We start from the raw sequence: 20,346 nt of genomic DNA on the forward strand, positions 1-20,346 counted from the left end.
CACTTGAAAGCGTGCTGGTGAGCTGCCTTCTTGAATCTCCGCAATTTGTATGGTGTACGTGCACCCACAATGCAGTGAGGGAAGGAAATCAGGTGTTTGACACAGAAATAGTGAATGAATAGCAATATATGTCCAACTCAGGATAATGGGTGGTGGTGATAGGAACTTGCAGTGTTTTCATATGTCCTTCTGGATGGAAAAGGTCATGAGTTTGGAAGGAGTACTCTGAGAAGCTTTGGTGAATTTCGGCATTGTATTTTGAAATTAGTACACACTGCCATACCTGAGTGTTTGCAGTGGATGTCTATGGATATGGTGCCAATCGAGCGGGCTGCATTGTCCTCGATCGTGTCAAGCTTCTTGTTTTTGTTGGAGCTGCCTGGCAACCATGACATTTGCAGAATATTCCATGCATCAGTCTCTCTCTTCTTGAATGCGACCAGACATGCTGAGCTTTGTCCAGCATTGTCTAAGTTTAATTGAGAGGTAATGTTTTTGAGGACTGAGACTAGGTATTAGTTTGTAGTTTACTACGAAGTAAATATTGCTTGATAGCACTGCTGATGATCCGTTCAACAACATCTTTTGCTGAAGGAGTGTGTACTGCTTTGAAAACAATCGGCCTTGTTAGATTTGTCCTGCTGTTTATGTGCGACCACGCATGGTCAATTTTCAACACTGACAGTCGACAGAAAAAAAAAATCAGCCAATCCGAAACAAAGGCCAGTATGTCCAATTACCCTTCCCCAGGTGAACACTTCCGATTGAAATGTGGGTCACATAGTTTGTGATACAAAATTAGCTTGCTTGCAGAAGACAAAAGCAAGTTTAGAAGTAGGCTGTTAGTTCAAAATCTGTGATTAATATTGTTCTAACACCGTCAGTGTTGGGTCGTCGGTTGTTTGAAACGCAAATAAGTGATTGGGATGAAAATATAAATGGACTGATCAGTAACTTCTTGGTAACCACAATTATCATTAGTACCTCTTTAAATTCCACATGACCCCTTTACTACTATAAAACCAATCTTTGCCTTTTGCTCTGGTTACTCTTACAATCAATTTCACTGGAGAATCTTAGATGAACAGCAGATAAACCAGCAGTACTCCGCCCCCTTCAGGTCTGAGCAAGGGATTGCAGACTCGAAATATTAACTCTGCATTTGTTCCAAGATTCTGCAGCTTTTTCTGTTCTTAATTCAAACTTCCAATACTCGCAAAACATTAATTGCGTTATCATGTTGACAAACGTGCATCCATTTTAGTCTGTTTGGTGACATTCACCCACATGATAAACAATATTCAGCTTCACTTGCGCTGTGTTGCTCTATTTGTTCACAAGACAGCGGCTGAGCCATGTCTGACAGACCTGCTGCAGAATTTAACATCATATATGGGTTGTGTTACGATAGAGGGCAACTTGCCAACCATGTGAAGAAACCTCATCGTTCAGAGAGAGCAAAACACATAAACACCGATACTATTATAAGAAATGCTGGGCATTCTCCAGCAATAAATCGCTCCCAGGCAGACATGGAATGATGCCTGAAAACACGCAGAAGCATAGTTTACAGCAGGTCATAATTTGGAATTCGACAGCATTTTTGGAAGTTTCAATAGGTGAAAAACACTTTCTCAGTCGGCAGAACCAAAGAACCACAAAACTGTCACTGTGCACTTTGCATTTTCTGTTGAATCAACAGGAAACACCTGGCACTGTGGTAAATTCTGTGCTCAAATGTTGTCGCCTGTTTGTCCTTCAAAATTAAAAACTGCACAAGGAAAAATTTGGCAAATTCGGAATTATACTTCAGACTCCACATAATCTCATTGAGTATTTCATCAGGGCACAGCTCAACCTTCTTCACTAACCGTGATACAAACGGTCTTGGTGTCATCTGCTAACCTATTAACCATGTCTCCGATATTCTCAGTTAATAAAGTGAGGCGCTGGATAAAGCATAGCAGGTCAGGCAACATCTGAGAAGCAAGAAAGATAACTCTTTATCAGGACTTGGAAGGGGAAGGGGATGAAAAATAAATAGGGGGAGGGAGCGTGGGGCTAAAAGAAAGGTAGGCGAGTTGGTGAAAAGTGGATGCAGGGAGGAGGTGATGGTGATCGGTTGGTGGTAAGTGTGGAGCGAATAGGTGGAAAGGAAGATGGGCAGGTAGGTCAGGACAAGAGGCCGGTGCGAAGTCAGAGGGTTGAATCTGGGATGGGGTTGCGGGGACGGGGAGATTTGGAAAGTGGTGAATTCAATGTTGAGGCCGTGTGGTTGGAAGCTCTCGAGGCGGACACAGAGGTGTTCTTCTCCAGTTATGGATGTGATAGAGGCTCCAAATAGACATGTCATGGGGGATGTGGGAGGGTGAGATGAAATTATTGACCACCAGAAATTGAGTTTGGTTGGCGCATACAGACCAGAGATGAGCCCTGAACAATTCTATATGCTTGCGCTCAGTGTCTCATTTAGGGGAGACCTCATCGAGGGCAATGTATGCAGTAAATGAGGTTTGAGGATATACAAGTAAATCACTACCAGATTTGGGCTGAATCTTTGGCGCCATGGATGGAGGTGATGGAGGAGATGTGGGCACACGTTTTGCACCTCTTACAGCAGCAGGAGAAGTTACCAGGTGTCAAGTGGAGATTGGTGGGTAGGGCTGACCTAACAAGGGAGTTGCAGAGGGGACACTCCATACGTAACACAAATAGGGGTAGGGAGGAAAACATATTTTTGGTGGTGGGATCTGATTGCAGGTGGTGAAAATCGCGAAGGATAATTGGGAGATTCGTGGGTGGAAAATTATGTCCAAGGGGATTCGATTCTTGTTTAAGTTGGGCGGATGGCTCATCATGGACAGTGGGGCAGGAAATGGGGAGACACAATTGAAGGCACTATTGATCACGGTGGAGGTTAAACTACCACACTTGAAGTAGGAGGACTCCTGGGATGTCCTGGAGTGGAAGTGCTCATCCTGAGAACAGATACAGCAGAGGTGGAGGAATTGGAAGTAAAGGATCATATTCTTACAGGAGGTGGGGTGGTAGAAAGTGCAGTCAGCACCAGACTAACAGCAACTGGGAATCTGTATATATATCAACACCTTAAATCTTGATCTGCCATGCAAAAGTTTCGCAATTATTGCATAGGAAGGCAAATGTGTAAGAGAACAATGCAGCTTGACAGAAAAGAAAAACACTTTGAAGTCCAGTAAGTCAGAACAATCTTGCATTGTGATCAAAGACTGACATTGGAGATTTGAAGGGAATCTGTAATCACAAAATCACTGATCGCAATGGTGTTACAATGTGGAATGAAGCTGTTCGGCCAATCATGTCTGTACTGGCTCTGCAAACATTCATGATTACCCAGTGCCAGCATCCTTCTTTCAACACATAACCTTGCATATATTTGTTTGCATTCTCTTCCAATGCCTTCTGGAGCTGCATATTCCAATCTGGATTCCCCAGATTTCCAGGCAAAGCCTTCCATGTCTGAACTATATGAAAGAAAAAAATCCTCACTTAACTTTTGCTGCTGGTACAGATCACTTGGATCTATGCTGTCATGTCCATGTAACATTTATGATCGGGAGAGTCTCTTCCCCATCTACTGTGTCAATGTTTCCTTGATCAATGGCATATACATTTGCAGCATGACTTACCAACTTACTAATCAGATCTCTGATATATTTTGTTCACAATACAGTTTGCAGCAATGATTCTTGTGTAACACGACTGGTCATAGATCTCCAGTCAGAAAAACAGCCCGAAAATTTGCATCCTCTCTCTTCTCTGAAAAAGAAATTTTTTCGATCAACTTTACCAACTCACAGCCATTGATCCCCTGTCGTTTTATCTGATAGATTCCTGGAGCCTATTCATTGCTTTCGTGAAGTCGTTGTCGTCAATGACATCTACTATTGCATCCTCATCAATTATCTTCATCATTTCCTCAAAATACTCAATCAACTTCCCAACGCAAACGTTTGTTACTATTTCTAATAGATCCTTTCTTTTCCAAATATGTGTTAGTGCTGTCCTTAAGACTTTTCTCCAAGAAGTTGCCTATCATGGATGTAAGACACAGCGACCTGTATTTCCCTGAATTAATCATGCTTCTCTTTCTAAACAAACGAAAGGCAATGGCTATTGTCCAGTGTCAGCGTCCTCATTTGTGGCTAAATAGGATCTAGAGGTCTCTGACAAACGCCTCAGTGATTATCCCTACTCCAAGTCCTTAAATATCTATCTGTCCTATGGGATAGATCTCAGCAGGCCCAGGGAACATATCTAAACTAAGATTCTTTAACACATCAGAAATCTCCTCCCTCCTAATTTTGAAATGTCACGAAACATCAACATTTTCCTCCCTAATCTTGCCATAATTCATCCCACTGTCCTTTGTGAATACTGATGGGAGGTATGCATTAACGAGCTAACCCCCTTCCTCTCACCCTAGACATAAACATCCGCCTTTGCCCTTCAGTCTTTTTACAACCAACTCTTGCTCATAACACAACAATAAGTTGCCTTGAGTCGAGAGTGTGGTGTTAGTAAAGCTCAGCAGGTCAGGCAGCATCTAAGGAGCAGGAGAATTGATGTTTCACACATAAGCCCTTGATCATGAAACAGGAATCACGATGAATGGCTCATTCCTGAAGCGTCTATTCTCCTGCTCCTTGGATGCTGCATGACGTGCTGTGATTTTCCAGCACCGCATTCTCGACTCTGATCTTCAGCATCTGCAGTCCTCATTTAGGAGAAAATACCTTGATCCTCCTTGCCAAGAATATTTCCTGGTCTCTTTTAGCACTCCTAATTCCTCTGTTACCGTCTTTCCAGCTTCCTTTGTACCCGTCAAGGGTTTTGCTTGATTTCAGCTTTCTAGACCCGTGCTTGGTTTTCGTGTTCCGACTAAACATTCGATGACTCCTGTCATTCACAATTTGCGAATCATGCCATCCTGAACTTTCAGCCTCACAGGAACACGTTGATGCAGGCACAGTTACAAAATTGAAAAGACATTTGGATAGTTACGTGAATAAGAAATGTTCAGAGAGAAATTGAACAAATGCAGACAAATGGGATTGGTTTAGTTTGGAAAACATGACCAGCATTGATGAGTGGACCAACGAGCCTGTTTCCGGTTTAGACAACTCTGATTCAGTGTTGATTCTGAATTCTTATCAATTGGACTTTAAATGACTCCTTCCTGTTAAAAATAGATTTCCCATGAAAACATGTCGTTCGTATCTAATTTCCCCAGGACCTGCCTAATACTGTTATCTTTTGCATTCACCTGTTTTGAAACTTTTACTGGTGTGATCCCTTATTCATAATTATGTTAAACTTATCACTACCAACATGTCATGGCGCTGAAGCTTTCATTGCAAACAAACACAGAAATTGCTGGCAAACGAGCAACAGGCCTGGCAGAATTTGTAGAGACTAAACAAGGTTAACGTTTCCGGTTCAGCAACCCTTCCTTCGCACTTATTATGACCAGGAAAAGTTTGGTTTTTATGCTGGAGAATCTGTGGGGGAGGATGAAGGAGTGAACGATACTTGGAAGCGCGATGAAAAATAAAGTTGGGCAGACAAAGGAATGCTTAAAGGTCAGTTTGGGAATATTCTCAATACCACCATGTTCTCTGGCAAGTATCTCTTGCAGGCTTTCGATTGTACCCCAGTAAAGCTCAGCACAAGCTGGAAGAACAACGTTTTATTTTCCCCTTGGAAGCTCTGCACCTGTCTGGGCTCAAACTCGAGTTCAGTAAATTCAGTGCCTGGGCAACCTCCGCAGTATCTGTGACACAGCTTCGTCATCATGTAGGCTGCTCCTGCACATACTCAAACAAACACAGACAATTGCACTCACTCACATGGACTCACTGACACACTCATTCACACTCATAATATCAAGAACAGTTGCACTTACATTCTCGCACTCACTGATGCACTCACACTCGCTCACTGATATTCACACAGACAAAACAGGCAATTGCACATTTACTTACTCTGTGACGCACAGAGAAACACAACTTCACCCCGACTGTCACTCACACACACTCAGTGACACAGATATTTCCACTTCCACCCTCACTAACTGACATACACACAATTTCACCCATCTCTAAGTCAGACACTCACTAATGCCCCCAGAGACAATCGCACTCACACTCCTGATGATACTCATTCACTGACACTCACTCATGCACACAAGCATGGATCATTACCGTCCTGTTTGCAAATTAACATCGTGTATTTGAACAAATCCGTTGTGCAAATTAACATAAGTTTATTCTACAAATGAGCATGCCTTTATTTAACAGATGAATCCATTACCTCCGAATCTATCCACAATCATCAGGTATTTGTTTGTGGGTATCTCTACATGCATGGGCCTGGATTTATGTGTCCGGACGTGTGTGTGTGCATGTGTTCTTTTCTGTGCTTGAGAAGTTGGTGGTGAGATGACTTTTTGAACCACTGATGTCCATGTGGTTTAGGTTAAATGAATGATATCGTTTAGGGAGGGAATTCTAGGATTCTGACTCAGCCACACTGAAGGAATGGCGATAGATTTCCAAGTGGGATGGTGAGTGACTCAGAGGGGAAATTGCAGGGCCTGGCATTCCCCATATCTGTGACCCCTTGTTCACCTAGTTCCACTCCAAGTCGCACACCACCACTTTCTCAAGGGGGAACGAGGTACAGGGTAATATATGTTGAGTCCAACCTGCGATGTCCTAGGTCTGGTGAACGAATGAAAAATAAAGCGATTCCATTGTAGTTTACTAAACGGGATAGACTATCTACAACCCTGTATCCCTTGACCTCACTCCAATATCAGAGACATATTTAAATGTGACGGTCACTATTACTTCACCTTCTCCCATGCACTCACTCATTGACTCACACATGTAGCAATGAAACTGGGAAGATATTCATTTTTCTTCTGTTATTGACTGTACATGACAGTGACCTGAATACCACAGAGCCAGCTCTCAGACTGAGCAAAACCCCTGACACTCCTGATTTTAAAAATCTTTTATTTACATGTGGAAAGTCCTTGACAATGATCCAGCTCCCTCAGAGCCAGCTCTCAGAGTGAACAGAACCTGCCTTTTTTTATTCTTCTTTTTTTTTCTATGCTGTATGTGGGCAGGTGTGAGACCCAGTGGAAGGCATATAGTGTACAAAGTGTTATTCAATTTCCGCCACTAGGATGAAAAGAAACACCCAAGTGATCAGTGACAAGCAGTGCTGTTCACATCAAAGGGCAATGTTGTGTGATCAAACAGTGAAGGGGAGGGGAGGGATTAAATCAAAACAGATTTGGAGGGGGAAATAACACACTGCAATCCCTGCGGTGCCCATCTCTCCCTGAACAGCTCAAGGGTGTTGGCAGACACCGCACAATCCTTCTCCAGAGATGATATTCAGTTTTCTTGTGGCGTAGAACGCTCCTGGAATTGGATGGGTTAATGGAACATGTTTGTACATCAGCTGTCATTAAAATCGGTCTCAACACATCTTCATTGTGTCCCTGGAGGGCGCTTCCCTCCTTTAATAATGGGGGACCCTTTGCAGCCTTTAACCCTACCAAGCCAGCGGTAGTGCCAGGTCCCTCACTATCCAGGAAGCAGTGTCTGGACAGAGAGAGCAAGAGATTGGAATCTGAGAGTGACCAACTGGGATCATTAAAACAATGGGTAGACGTTACTACGATGGACTTTACTGGCTTTCCCAGGATTGGATATCTCTAACATCACGCATTCAGGATATGCTTTGGATTATTCAGGGCGTCTACTACCCCATTCCGGCTTTTGTCGGCGTTCCTGGTATGTATCTGGTGATGCCATAACATCCAATAAGGCCGCATTTGATGTGCCACACACAATTCTGCTCGCCCTGCAAAAGGAAGGATATTATTAATTGGAAAGAAATGAGAAATTATTTACAACGCTGTTATCTAAACTGGAAGGTTTGCGTTGTCCGGAGAGGTTAGATAGGCTAGGACTTATTTCTCCCTGGACTGTAGGAGACTGAAGGATGACCTTAAAAATGTTTATGAAGTCACGGTGGACATAGGTGACATGAACACGCAAGGCTCCGCACCACAAACCCGCACACACACCCAGGGTGGCTGAGTGCAAACCTAAAGGGCATAAGCTCAAGGTAAGAGAGGCAAGCCTTACATGAGTGGCAGGTTTTTCATGTGATTCGTGTGTAGAATGAGCTGCCAGAGGAAGTGGTGAAGGCTGGTCCAATTACAATATATAAAAGGGATCTGGATGGGTATATGGGGTCAGAATGTCTTAAATGCAAATGGGACTAGTTCATATTGGGAATTGTGGTCGGTATGGACGAGTTGGGCCGATGGATCTGTTTGCTTCTTGTGTGACTCTATGACACAATCGTCAACCCTCCAAATTTCTCGGGAAGCTCGTTCAACTCCAGTGTCATTTTCTCCATCCATGTTTTCTACACATCCATTTCCCTTGGCTAGCTCTGAACCCCATTCCGTCTGCACCACAATAGCATAAGTCATAGAAACATACACATCTACAACACAAAAGAGGAAAATAATTTGTCCCATTCAATGACAAATCTGATACTCTTCAATTGATTCTCTTTCCTGGTTCCAAAAAATAAGAATTCTCTCAGCCTCGAGCTTATTCGAGTTGAGGTGATGACTCAGTGATTTTGGCATTGAATTATTCATGCGGGAAGAGCCGTTAATGCAAGGGAGGATGATGGCCATTTGGAATTCACAATCTGCATGAACCAAAAACCTTCATCAGATTGATGAAGCAATTGCGATGCTAAAGCAGGCTATACCATGAACCAAGGGCTGGGAAATTGAATTAGAACAGTTAGGTGGATTCTTTTGTCCATTGTGCACTCAATCTTTCCAGGAATGTAAGATGATAGTGTTCTGTATACACAATTTCTCCGACGCATTGCTTGTCACATAAAATTTAAAATGTTGTGACTTCAGTACCAAACTTAAAACTTCTCTTTCGTTGGTGGAGTATTTTGTCTGGTAGATATTAAGGTGTTTTTGAAAAGTAGCCAACTATCTGTTCAATTCCGTCATCCAGAAATGCAGCAGTCCAGATCCAACTCCAAAATCGCTAGTATCAGTTGCAACTTTGAAGAGTTTTAAACAATTTGGTGTTGCTAAAACTGCTGCATTTGTTAGTACATCTTTTAAATTCCCAAATGCCTCTTGGTGTTGTTCTGCTCAACAATCCGTCAGCAGTGAAACACGACAGCTGAGGTTTGGAACAAACTTCCGGTAGATTCCGTTTGATGCACTTCTTTCTTCGAGGGTCGTGACGGAATTTTCTCGACGCCCTGAGACTTCACGTCAACTTTCCATGACTGATGTTCAATCCACGGAACGGCACCTTTGTCTTTGCGACTTCGGTTCTCTTTAGGTTTATTTCCAGTTTTGTTTCACTTCATCGTTCCAAGAGCTCCGTCAGCTGTACCATGTGATTTTTGTATGACTCGATAAAGATCACTAGAAAATTCACATAAAGTGCATAATGTGTTAATCCGGCCATAACTACATTTGTGAGTCTTTGGAATGTAACTGATGCGTTCTTCCTTCAAAAATGCATCACTTTGAATTGATATAGCTCATTTGGTTTGCTTTCTCTGATTTGGGTACCTGCCACGAAGGGGCAGCAGGTCCAAGTTTATGATCAAATTGGCTTTTCCAACTTTCTCTACCCAGCCTTCCAATCTTGGTTATGAATAGGAGACGTTTTGGCACGGCGTTCCTCTTCCAAAAGTCCACGCAAAATGGTCTAGTCATGTCAGGTGTCAGAACTAACACGATCGATTTTTGTCCATTTCTTCCAAAAACTGTGACCCACTCGGGTAACATGTCAGAATGTATGCAGATGTTTTTGTCACTTCCGATTAGAAACTGACCAGATCCAGTAACTCTCAAAATTGTAACTTCTTTCTCTTCTGCTTTTGCTCTTCCTCAGTAAATTTTATCGACAGAGATAATGTCTTTCTAGACCTCGGTCACTAACTCAATACCCGGGTTTATACATACACCATGGCTCATTAAATGCTTGTAATTTGATATATTTCAAGGTGGCAAATCAATAAAATTCAGTTTCCATTGGTTTCTGGTATCCTGGACACAATTTGAAATAATAGGTCAAATCCTAACTGCTTCCAAAACAGCAACCAGGTATCCATGTGCCTATGTGTACCTATGCTGGAATAACCCATCTCCCAAATTTTCTATTACGACAGCTGAGACTCCACTTTAAGCAAACTTCAAATTTCCCAACACAATTTCTATTTTAAAGTGACCATACATACTTTCCACTTGACAATAGTGTCTTTGTGCACGAATCCAAGAAAGTCGGCATTCAGCTGTCGGGTATAAGAAGAAAAACAAATGGAATCCTGGCATTCATTGCAAAAGGACTGAATTATAAAAGCACAGACATACTGGTGCAAATAGATAAGGCGTTGGTAAGATCTTACCTTGTGTATTGTGTCGGGTTTTGTGCACCTCGTGTCATATAACTGTCCTTCCTCACAGTTAACACACTGACGATTATGTTCCTATCTCGGAGCAAGTGTGGTCTCTCCAAATGTGTCACCTGTTACCTGGTGGGTATGGCAACGACAGACCTACTGGTTATTATCTTCGACTTGATATTGAGACACATACCAATCGTTTATTATCCACTTTATCTTCCTGGAGACCATCCCTGCGTGCAACATCCATGCAGTCCTGCTTTATGCAGTTACTGACTGTTTTGTTTGGTTCACTGTCACTTTCACCTTTGATCGATTTTTGGCCACATATTGCCAGGAGCTGAAAAGCAAATATTGCAATGCGAAAACAGTACCTGTGTTTCTCGGAACAGTGACTGTGCTGAACTGTTTTAAGAACACTTTCTGGTATTTCATATTAACAAATCTGTACTGGTTGATGAATAGGCCCTGGTTTTGCCGTGTCACAAATGTTGTGCAGGAATCTCGTGTCCGGGTCACAATAGAGTTTCTCCATCATATTCTCACCTCAGCTCTCCCCTTCGTCCTGATTCTGCTGCTGAATGCTTTCACCGTCCGATACATTCTCATGAGTAGCACAGCACGTAAGAGACTTATTCGTCAGAGTGCCAGAGACCCAGAAATGGAGAATCGAAGGAAATCCATCATTTTACTATTGGTTATCTCAGCAAATTCATCTTACTGTGGGTAATGATAATGCTGTATTCGATTTGGAACCAAATGGTGTCATTAGGCCATTGGTCTGTCTGGATACATGATTTTGTCCAGGAATTAGGCTTCATGCTACAGCTCCTCAGTTGCTGTACAAACGCTGCGATTTATGCCGTGACCCAGAATCAGTTTCGAGAACAGTTGACGAGTGCATTGAAATATCCCTTTTTCAATTTCTTCAAGGCGCTCAGTAGCTCTGGGAAAATAAACCAGCCAACGCTCAAAGATACCAGGAAAGTTTCCAATTTCATTTCACTTTGGCAATGGTAGTGCCCAAAACTGATATGACTGCGCCCGATCTGCTGGCAATAGCACAACAGACAAGACACTTTACGTGAGCAGCTTCTTTAGAACACTGAACTGTACGGCAAAGCAACAGGCCCTTTGTCCCATGATGCTGTGTTGTTACGACGCCAAATTAAGCTAGTCCCTTGTGTCTTCCCACGGTCTATATCCCTCCATTCCTTGCTTATTGATGTCCTGCTCTAAAAGCCTCTAAAACGCTTTTATCATCTCTGACTCTCCCACAACCTTTGACAGTCCGTTTCAGTCAAATGCCACTCTCTGTCTAAAAAAAACTTGCCCCTCATATCTCCTTTGAACTTTCCCCCTCTCACCTTTAATGCATGCCCTCTAGTGTTCGAATTTTGAACTCTGAGGATAGCATTCTGAGTCTAAACTCTACCTGTCCCTGTCATCATTGTATAAACTTCTATCATGAACCCCCTCATCCGCCCGAGATCAAAAGAAAATAACTGAGGTTTCTCTAGCCTCTCTTTAGGCTCATATCTTCTAAGCCAGGAAGCAACCTGCTTAACCTCTTCTGCACCCTCTCCAATAACTTCTCGAATCTCCTGTAATGCGGCAAACAATATTGAATGCAACACTCTAAGTCTGGCCTCAGCAAAGTCTGATAAAGTTGCTCCATCACGTCCTGACTCTTGTGCTCAATCCCCTGAGCAATAATGTCAAACATGCGATATGCCTTTTTTACCAACCTATCTACTTGTGTGGCCACTATCCGGAAGCTATGCATTTACACCCCAAGATCCGACCGTTCGTAAATGCTGTTCGGAGGCCTGTCATTAACTGTAAAATCGTAGGATCGAGTCCTGTGAATGCTGATGCATGCCATTCGGCCCATTGAGGTCACATCATCTCTCTGAAGAGCATCCTGCCGAGACACATCCCCCTCTAACTTGTTTCACATGAGAAATCTTCCAACCAACATGTCCCTTAACATTGATTAGATTAGATTAGATTCCCTACATTGTGAACAATTTAGCAAGGCCAATTTACTTAACCTTTGAAATCACACAGATATGGGAGAAACGTGAAAACTCTACATAGACAATCACCCGAGCGAGGAATTGAATTCACATGCCCAGCAATGTGAGGCTACAGTGTCAACAGCTGAGACACTGTGACGCCTTCTTAACATTTCATCTCCCAAAGTGCAACACCTCACACTTCCCCGGATTAAACTCTGCAACTGATCCATGACCCGCTGTATCATTTGATAATCTTCTTGAAACGCTGCATCTGTTGAAAGTCAGTTCTGTCAAAGGGAAAATCACTGCATACACTGGTGTGCAGGAGGTCTTGGACACTCTCCACAGTGAGGTAGCCGTCCTTATCCTTATCCTTCCTGGTGGATTGCCTGATTCCTTGTCGTCAGGGCGATTACGGTGAGAAGATGGGCCAGCTCTGAATCATGCACAGGGACTGTCATGCTCAGCTGCTGATTTGAAACTTCGCGGTTCTCAGTTTCCCAGATGTGTATTGCTATGGGTACTCTGTAGGTCCCGACGATATTGTATGACATTATACACAAAATGGAGGGAGAAATTCTGAGCCTTTTGTTGAGTCACTTTTTGATTTATTCACACATTTAAACTTCACTCCAGCACTAAGAGTGCCTCATTACAGTCAAAGATTGACAGACACAAGTACACAAAAGAACAGTGGTGCACACATGTCAGAATTTGTCTACATGATCTTTGGCATTGTATCACTTTAACCACACGAGGGACAGACAAGGAGAAAGGTGTGAAGGAGTTAACCTCATTTCAGTGGACTCAACCCCAAAACAGCAGACATCACACTGCACAGAGACACAGGCACAGGCATACTCTCTGTAACATTGTTCCTTTTTTTCGCATTCTGCCTTGTTTAATTTTTTCTCTCTCGCCATCTCTCTTTGTTTCCGCATTTTTGACTTCAAAATATTGACTTAAAATTTCTGCTCTCTCTCCAAAGTGCACCCTTCAAACATTTACCTCCAGAATTTGTGTCCCTCCAAAATGTTGTGACCTCAACCTTTCCACTAACAAAAATTTAACCTTCCCAATTATGTCGTGCAGTGGAAAATTTGTGACCCCTCCCCGTTTATTTAGATCCACACCTCCCATTTTGCAAGACCCTGCCAATACTGCACCACACATTGGACAGGATCCCATAGCTGCACCCTCCTCCATCAGTGCTAAGGACTTCCTGACGTGTCAGATTCTGCGCGTTCTTGCCAATTGTTTGAATATTTTGAGCGCACATCTAACATTGGGACGTCAACCTAGTGAAGCTAAAAATCAAATTTACTTTCATGATCAATAGTACAGGCTATAAGTGATAGAGAAAGCTCAGCTATCCCACAGCGATGTAAAAAGAAAAAGGAACAATCCACCACAGGAATTGGCCCTTAAACCTTCCATGTCTGTGGAATAAATGACACGTTTCTAAACTAAAAACTTTTTCCCTCCACATCATCCGTATCCCTCTACTCCCTACCGATTCATAAGCCTGTCAAGACGCCTCGTAACAGTTGATATTGTACATGTCATCATCACCTCCTCTGACACCACATTCCAAACACTTACAAATATCTGTGTTAAAGAAACACGTCCCTCACATCGCCTTTAAATTTACCTGTTTTACCTTTAATGTATGTCCACTACTAATGAATATTTCTATTCTGGGACAAAAAGATTCCGACTCTCTGACAATTCTTTCCGTGCCTCTCTTCATTTTGTAAACGCCCTCCAGTTACCCCCGCCCCCGAACCCCCTCAGGCTCGGAAGTTCAAGTGACAACAAACTAAGTTTGTCCAATGTGTCCTTGAATATAATACCCTCCCAACCAAGCAACATCCTGACTTAACATTTCTGTAGCCTTTGCAAAGCCTCCATATACCTCCGGTAATATGGCGACCTGAACTGTGTGCAATATTCCAAATGAGGCCTCATTAATGTTCGTTAAAAATCTACCTGACTTCATAAAAATTAGACCGTATGTCCGGAATGTTGCGGTAAACCATGCCAGAAGACTACTTAACCATGTTACCCGTGCGCATTGCCACTTTCAGAGAACTGCAGCTCTGAGGTTGAGATCCATCCGTAAGTTAATTTTTCTAAGTTCCCATCCACTTACTTCCTTCAATGAGCCTTCCAAAGTACTCACACAAACCAATACACTCACACTCAGAGATAGATTTGCACAATCATAGATAATTCTATCCACTCTAACTCACTCACTGCCCCTCACGCACATGCACTGTGGCACTGGAATCCACAAACGGACACAGAATCCCAACACAAACTTGTAATCACCGAATGTTAGCTGATGACCTGCAACCTGCATTATTCATCATCACTTAGAGACAAAACCCCAGTCCATCGAGAATATGGCGATGGAGGGGAACCTTTCATTCAATAAACAGTAAAAAAAAAAGTCGTAGAATGTTTTGAGTCGACACGTTTGAAAACCTCCTTCATGGTGTATGAGAAAGCAAAGCATAGCACATGGAATTTCTTCAATACTTCTTTGATAAACCATACGACCACTATTCACAACAGTGAGCAAATTAATTCACACTGAGTAACAATCGGCATAATATATATACACATAAAATAACTAAAAAGCAATCTGTTTATTTTCACTTCCAACTCATTAAAACACACAAAATTGAAGTTTACAAGGATACAGAATTCAAATATAGTCATTTCAAAGCCAAAGTAAATACTGATAAATTACAATCAAATGCAGAAACGATCATCTGTGAATTTCTCGCATTATTATCTGTCTCCGGTCATCCCGTGTTGCAATAGACTCTAACATTTACCTGAAAAGATAAATATAATAATTTGAGTCCACTTGAGTTCAAGTCACATGTGACTCCATTAACAGCACATGAACCTGCTAATTCCCAGCTGAAGCTGTCACTCCAGGAGTTCGGGGAATAAAAGGTTAAACCTGCCCCTGCAATGTCTGTCTGATGATGGGCCATATTTGGAAGGCACGTTGACTTGTTTCTCTATCTGCGCACTCATCTGTGTGCAAAAGACAGCCTGGAACCTATTCTGAAGAGTAGCAGAGGAGTGACCAGCAAGTGATCACGCGGTCAATATTTATTCTACAAACAACAGTCACTGAACCTATTATATAGTAATTATCGTCTTCAGATTTGCAGGAGTTTACTGTGCATATGCTGACTGCGTCTTATACTGAATTACAACAGAGATGACATTTCCAAAAACACATCACTGGCTCATGCATGATTTTTCAGACAGGATGTTGGTCAAAGGTTCAACATAAAGAAGTGTCTGTGCTTTCTTTCACACTGATGAAACAATTTCAATAATCTCTGTGACTCGGTAAAAATTGTTTTGCTAACTAATTAGAAAATTCCCATCGCATCTGTCAATCGTTTAACTGAAAAATAAATGTCAAGCTTTCTATGGTGATTTTCAACATTAAATAATGCTCAGTGTATTTCAGAATTCAGTAGAAAGCCAAGGAACTCCATTCTCTCCTCTCCGTCAGAAACACTGGAACTTATAGCAAAAGGTAGTTCTTGTTGGTTGGATGGGTACGTTGTAAAAGTTTGTATCACAATTTCACTGCATGTCAATACGAAAGGCGTCATAGACACGTGAGTTATCAGTAGGAAAAGGATTGGTTTTCTGAGAGGGCAAAAGAAGTAACATTGCAAGGCTAGCCATTGCAAGTGGTAACCTGGGCTGGGATGATTCAAATGACTCCTTTCAGAGGTTTCCAGACTATGCTGGCTTGGCGTTCAGGAGGATCACAGCCATATCACAGGCTGTTTTATGAAGCTATCGAATCATGCAGTACAGTAAATTTTCTTCAGAGCATCGTGTGTGTACTGTCAAAAAAACTGTTATGATCTACAGCTGTCTCAAATTCCAGCATCCCAGACATTCCAGACACCCAACAGCCTCTGTGAAGTGAATAATTTCCTCAAATCGCTTCGAAAATGTTGTCTTTCATTGTTAACTATGTCTCCTTGTTATTGACACGGTCATCAGTTTTATAAGAATGAGCAACAATATTCAATCATTTTCACAGTCAGTTAGGTTTTTATCTGTGACTTAGGTAGGATTTATGGAAGTATTGCAATATTTGAAAATGTATCGAAGCGATTCAAACACACCATTACATTATAGAATTCGCAGAGATTTAGCCAGCTAGTTTACATACAGTGAAGTGAAAGAGGGAGGAAGTTTGAGAGGAGATCCAGAACACTTAAAGAAATATGAATGGTGGCAAACAGAAACAAAAAAGGAAATTGCTAGAAAACTCAGCAGGTCTGGCATCATCAATACAGAGAGAGCAGAGTTGATGTTACGTCTCCCATGACCCTTCTTCCTTGAAAATGCCAGAGCTTCGTTGGCAGTGTGGTGAAAGGCACATGTTGAAGGTGGGATACCACGACAGGTAATTAAACAAGTCAGAGAAACGAACTCAGTGGTAGAGAATATGGAGAATGATGCAAGGTATATCAGGAGGGAAATCAGGAATATTGTAACAAATTTCTTCCAATGGCCAGTTGTCAATATTTAAATAGCAGAGATGCTGATTGGATGGTCTGGGTGTTCACCTGGATGGCACGAGTTGCTGGCATTTATGATGTTCAACTTAGCGAGACTCATTCTTCCTCGGGAATGGGTATGAGTGCAGTTCCTCAGAATAACCAGATCAAACACGCCTCTATTTGTACTTTACAAGTGAAGGTCCTCAGGCTCTGTATTCCTAGTGACCACAAAGAACTAAACATTTAAAACGTCGAGCACTTCAAACCTCATTGTTCATATTCTCCAACCAGCCAGTTGACGATTCATTGTTTTGCAGATTTGGAATCAATTCAATGAGGTATAAAACGTAGTGTATGATCAAGATCATCGAATTTGCTTTTTCAAAGGTAATTCTTCATGTTATTGAAATTAATTTCGCTTCCAAGTGCTCCAGCGCTTCTTTCGTGACAACTTGTGGACCTAAGGCTCAGATAGTTTTGGATGGCGTTCTTGGATTTTCACTAAAAATTATGTTGGTCACAAAATGGAAAGAAGTGAAGGCAGTGTGAATGCACAGAGAGCTGGAGAAGATGCAAGTATCAGAAATTCAACTCACCAAGTGAAGAAAGACAATTGTCAGCATCTGTCAATGTGAGGGGTTCATCAGGATCACTGTCCACGTGTAACTGGCCTTCCTCCAATTTAGCGTCTTCAGCCTCAACATCGTCATAGTCACCACGAATTTGACCTGGAGGAAAAGGTGAGTATCACTGACAGAAATTGCAACCCACAACACTTAGAACAAGAAATTGAGATGCATGCTGCCAGATAAGTGCTGGAAAGTGGGATCCAAAGAGTCAGGTGGTTTAACATAATTCAGCAATAGCAGCACGAGCAGGCAGTACGCAAATTAGGAATGAGAAAGTTAAGTGTTAACTGATCGAAATGTTCCAGATATTAAGCGGATAAGACTGGGTGGATGAAGAAAAACCAATATCAATAAGTTGGGCTATTCCAGAACTAGGGGGTGTATTTTAATCGCTAATGTCAGACCGTTCAGCAAAGGTACAAGCAAGAGTAAGGAGTTGTCCAAAGTTTAGAATTCTCATTGGAAAGAAGAAGGCTAAGAGGGGATTTGATAGAGACGTACAAGATGATCAGAGGATTAGATCGTTTAGACAGTGGAAGTATTTTTCCTCGGATGATGACGTCAGCTTGTATGAGGCGGCATAACCACAAATCGAAGGATGGAAGATTTAAGACAGATGTTTGAGGCAGGTTCTTTACGCAGAGAGTGGGAAGGGCGTGGAATGACCTACCTGTTAATGTAATTAACTCAGCCACATTAGGGAGATTTAAACAATCCTTAGATTAGCACAGGTATGATTTTGGGATAGTGTAGGGAAACAAACTGAGAACAGTTCACAGGTCGGCACAACATTGAGGGCTGAAGGGCCTGTTCTGCGCTGTATTGTTCTATGTTCTACGTTCTATGTTCTACATTCTACGTTCTCTGTCTTATGTTCCCCAAAAGACAGTTGATGTCAGATCAATTCTTAATTTTATATGCGAGCTAGATTATTGTGGATCAAATGTATTATGGGATGTGTTTCAAAGACAGATATCTGGATTTAGGTCAAACCAGAGCCAGAAATCAACTCATTGAGTGGAGCAAGAGCTTCGAGCTGCTAAGCAACTTACAGCTGCATATATCGTCCTGTTGAATGACTTGGAGCAGTGGACACAGTGTCGCGGCCATAGTTGAGGTACATGATAAAATTATGATGGATATAAGTGATGAGGACAGGAAAGAACATATCTTTTTGGTGGAGAGATCAATGATCAGGGTAATCTATTTTAGGGAAGCGATGGGAGAAGTAAAGAGGATGTGAGGAAAATTATTTTCCCCCAGAAGCTATTGTGAATCTGTGACTCGCCACCTGTAAGGGCGACAGAGACAAAAGACACTCATAACATTTAAGAAGTTTTCAGTGGTTCACGTGAGATGCCAAGACATACAAGGCTATGGGTCAAGTGTGCTGGTAATTGCAATTAGAATACTTTGAGTATGCTTTTGACAGGCTCTGTCTGGATGAACCATGTCCATGACCACGTGGTACAAAAACAGCAACTTTCTTTCTACCTGACCCGCCTCATGAAACAGCCAGTAGTGACATTGCCATTCCTCAGTCTTGTGACGTTTCACATCTTTCAAGTTTGGACGGCACAGAAAGTGAATTGTCAGAAAGTGATCACGGACACACATGGAATACTGTTGACGTTGACCTCAGGATTTTCCATTTCTGGATCATTTTCTCTCAAGTTGTGACTGGTGTAGTATTCAAAGTGATTGAGGGAATCAATGGAAGCAGAAATTGCTAAAAACAAAACTGGACAGTTATTGTTAAGTTCAATATCTGAGTGAAGCCATGACTCTTTCGAATTGTAATAAGGTGAAATATCTTCAGCCTAAGGGTGGCGAATCTATGGAACACAAAAGACTATGGACAACAAGTCAGTGAGCATCTTTAAGACAGACACAGAATGGTTTTTGATTGACAAGGGTCTAAGAATTTCCATGTAGAAGGTAGTAGGAAGACGTTGAGACAGATCTCAGCCATGATCGAATGGCAGAATACACTCGATGGGCCAAATGACCTACTTCTGCTCCTACATCATGTGTACACATGGACTATAGATGAAAGTTTTATGTTCTTAACTGGTATTTGAATGAGATTTCGGAAGACAGGAAACCGGTCCAACCTTAGCGACTGCACAAATATTGAATACAGCCAGAGGAAAACGACGAGGCACCGGACGGTTCATGGCCACCCATGGATAAAGCCAAGGCTCCCAATGACTCCGGTACGGCGGAGCATGGCACGGAAACCTGGTTGTCTGGCTTGGAAGGCCATTGCCTGGGAGAGGACAAGTGACAGGAGCCCGAGCCTGAGACCAGTCCCAGAGAAGGTGAGGCCTATGCCCAGCTACAGCAGCTTTGGCTGTGCTTCGAGAACTAGAACATCACCATTTCCCAGCTCTACAAACGTACTGGAGGCGGGGTCGAGAGACAGAAAGAGATCCAGAGGGATGCCGGTGTGAGGTTGGGGTCTGGGGGCAACAGCAGGTGAGGTGGGGAGGCGTCAGTTTGGCAGAAAGTGGAATGGGATCTGGGGTAGAGAAACATGGGCAGATGGTGGAGGGTGAGGGAGAGAGAAAGATGAGAGTGGGGCAGAGACCTGGTTTGGGGGTGGGGGTGTGAGAG

General features: G+C 42.5%; 1 protein-coding gene across 1 annotated transcript in view; it reads right to left on the reverse strand.

Moving 5' to 3' along the window:
* The window catches only part of LOC132807653 (deleted in malignant brain tumors 1 protein-like), a 77,529-nt gene that overhangs the window by 35,853 nt on the left and 21,330 nt on the right, over window positions 1-20,346 (reverse strand). Inside the window, exon 2 of the mRNA XM_060821705.1 lies at window positions 17,698-17,829. Coding sequence (XP_060677688.1) covers window positions 17,698-17,829 — 132 coding nt within the window. The remainder of the gene's footprint in view (window positions 1-17,697; window positions 17,830-20,346) is intronic.

This window comes from Hemiscyllium ocellatum (genome assembly GCF_020745735.1).
Source record: "Hemiscyllium ocellatum isolate sHemOce1 chromosome 27 unlocalized genomic scaffold, sHemOce1.pat.X.cur. SUPER_27_unloc_2, whole genome shotgun sequence".
Lineage (NCBI taxonomy): Eukaryota > Metazoa > Chordata > Chondrichthyes > Orectolobiformes > Hemiscylliidae > Hemiscyllium > Hemiscyllium ocellatum.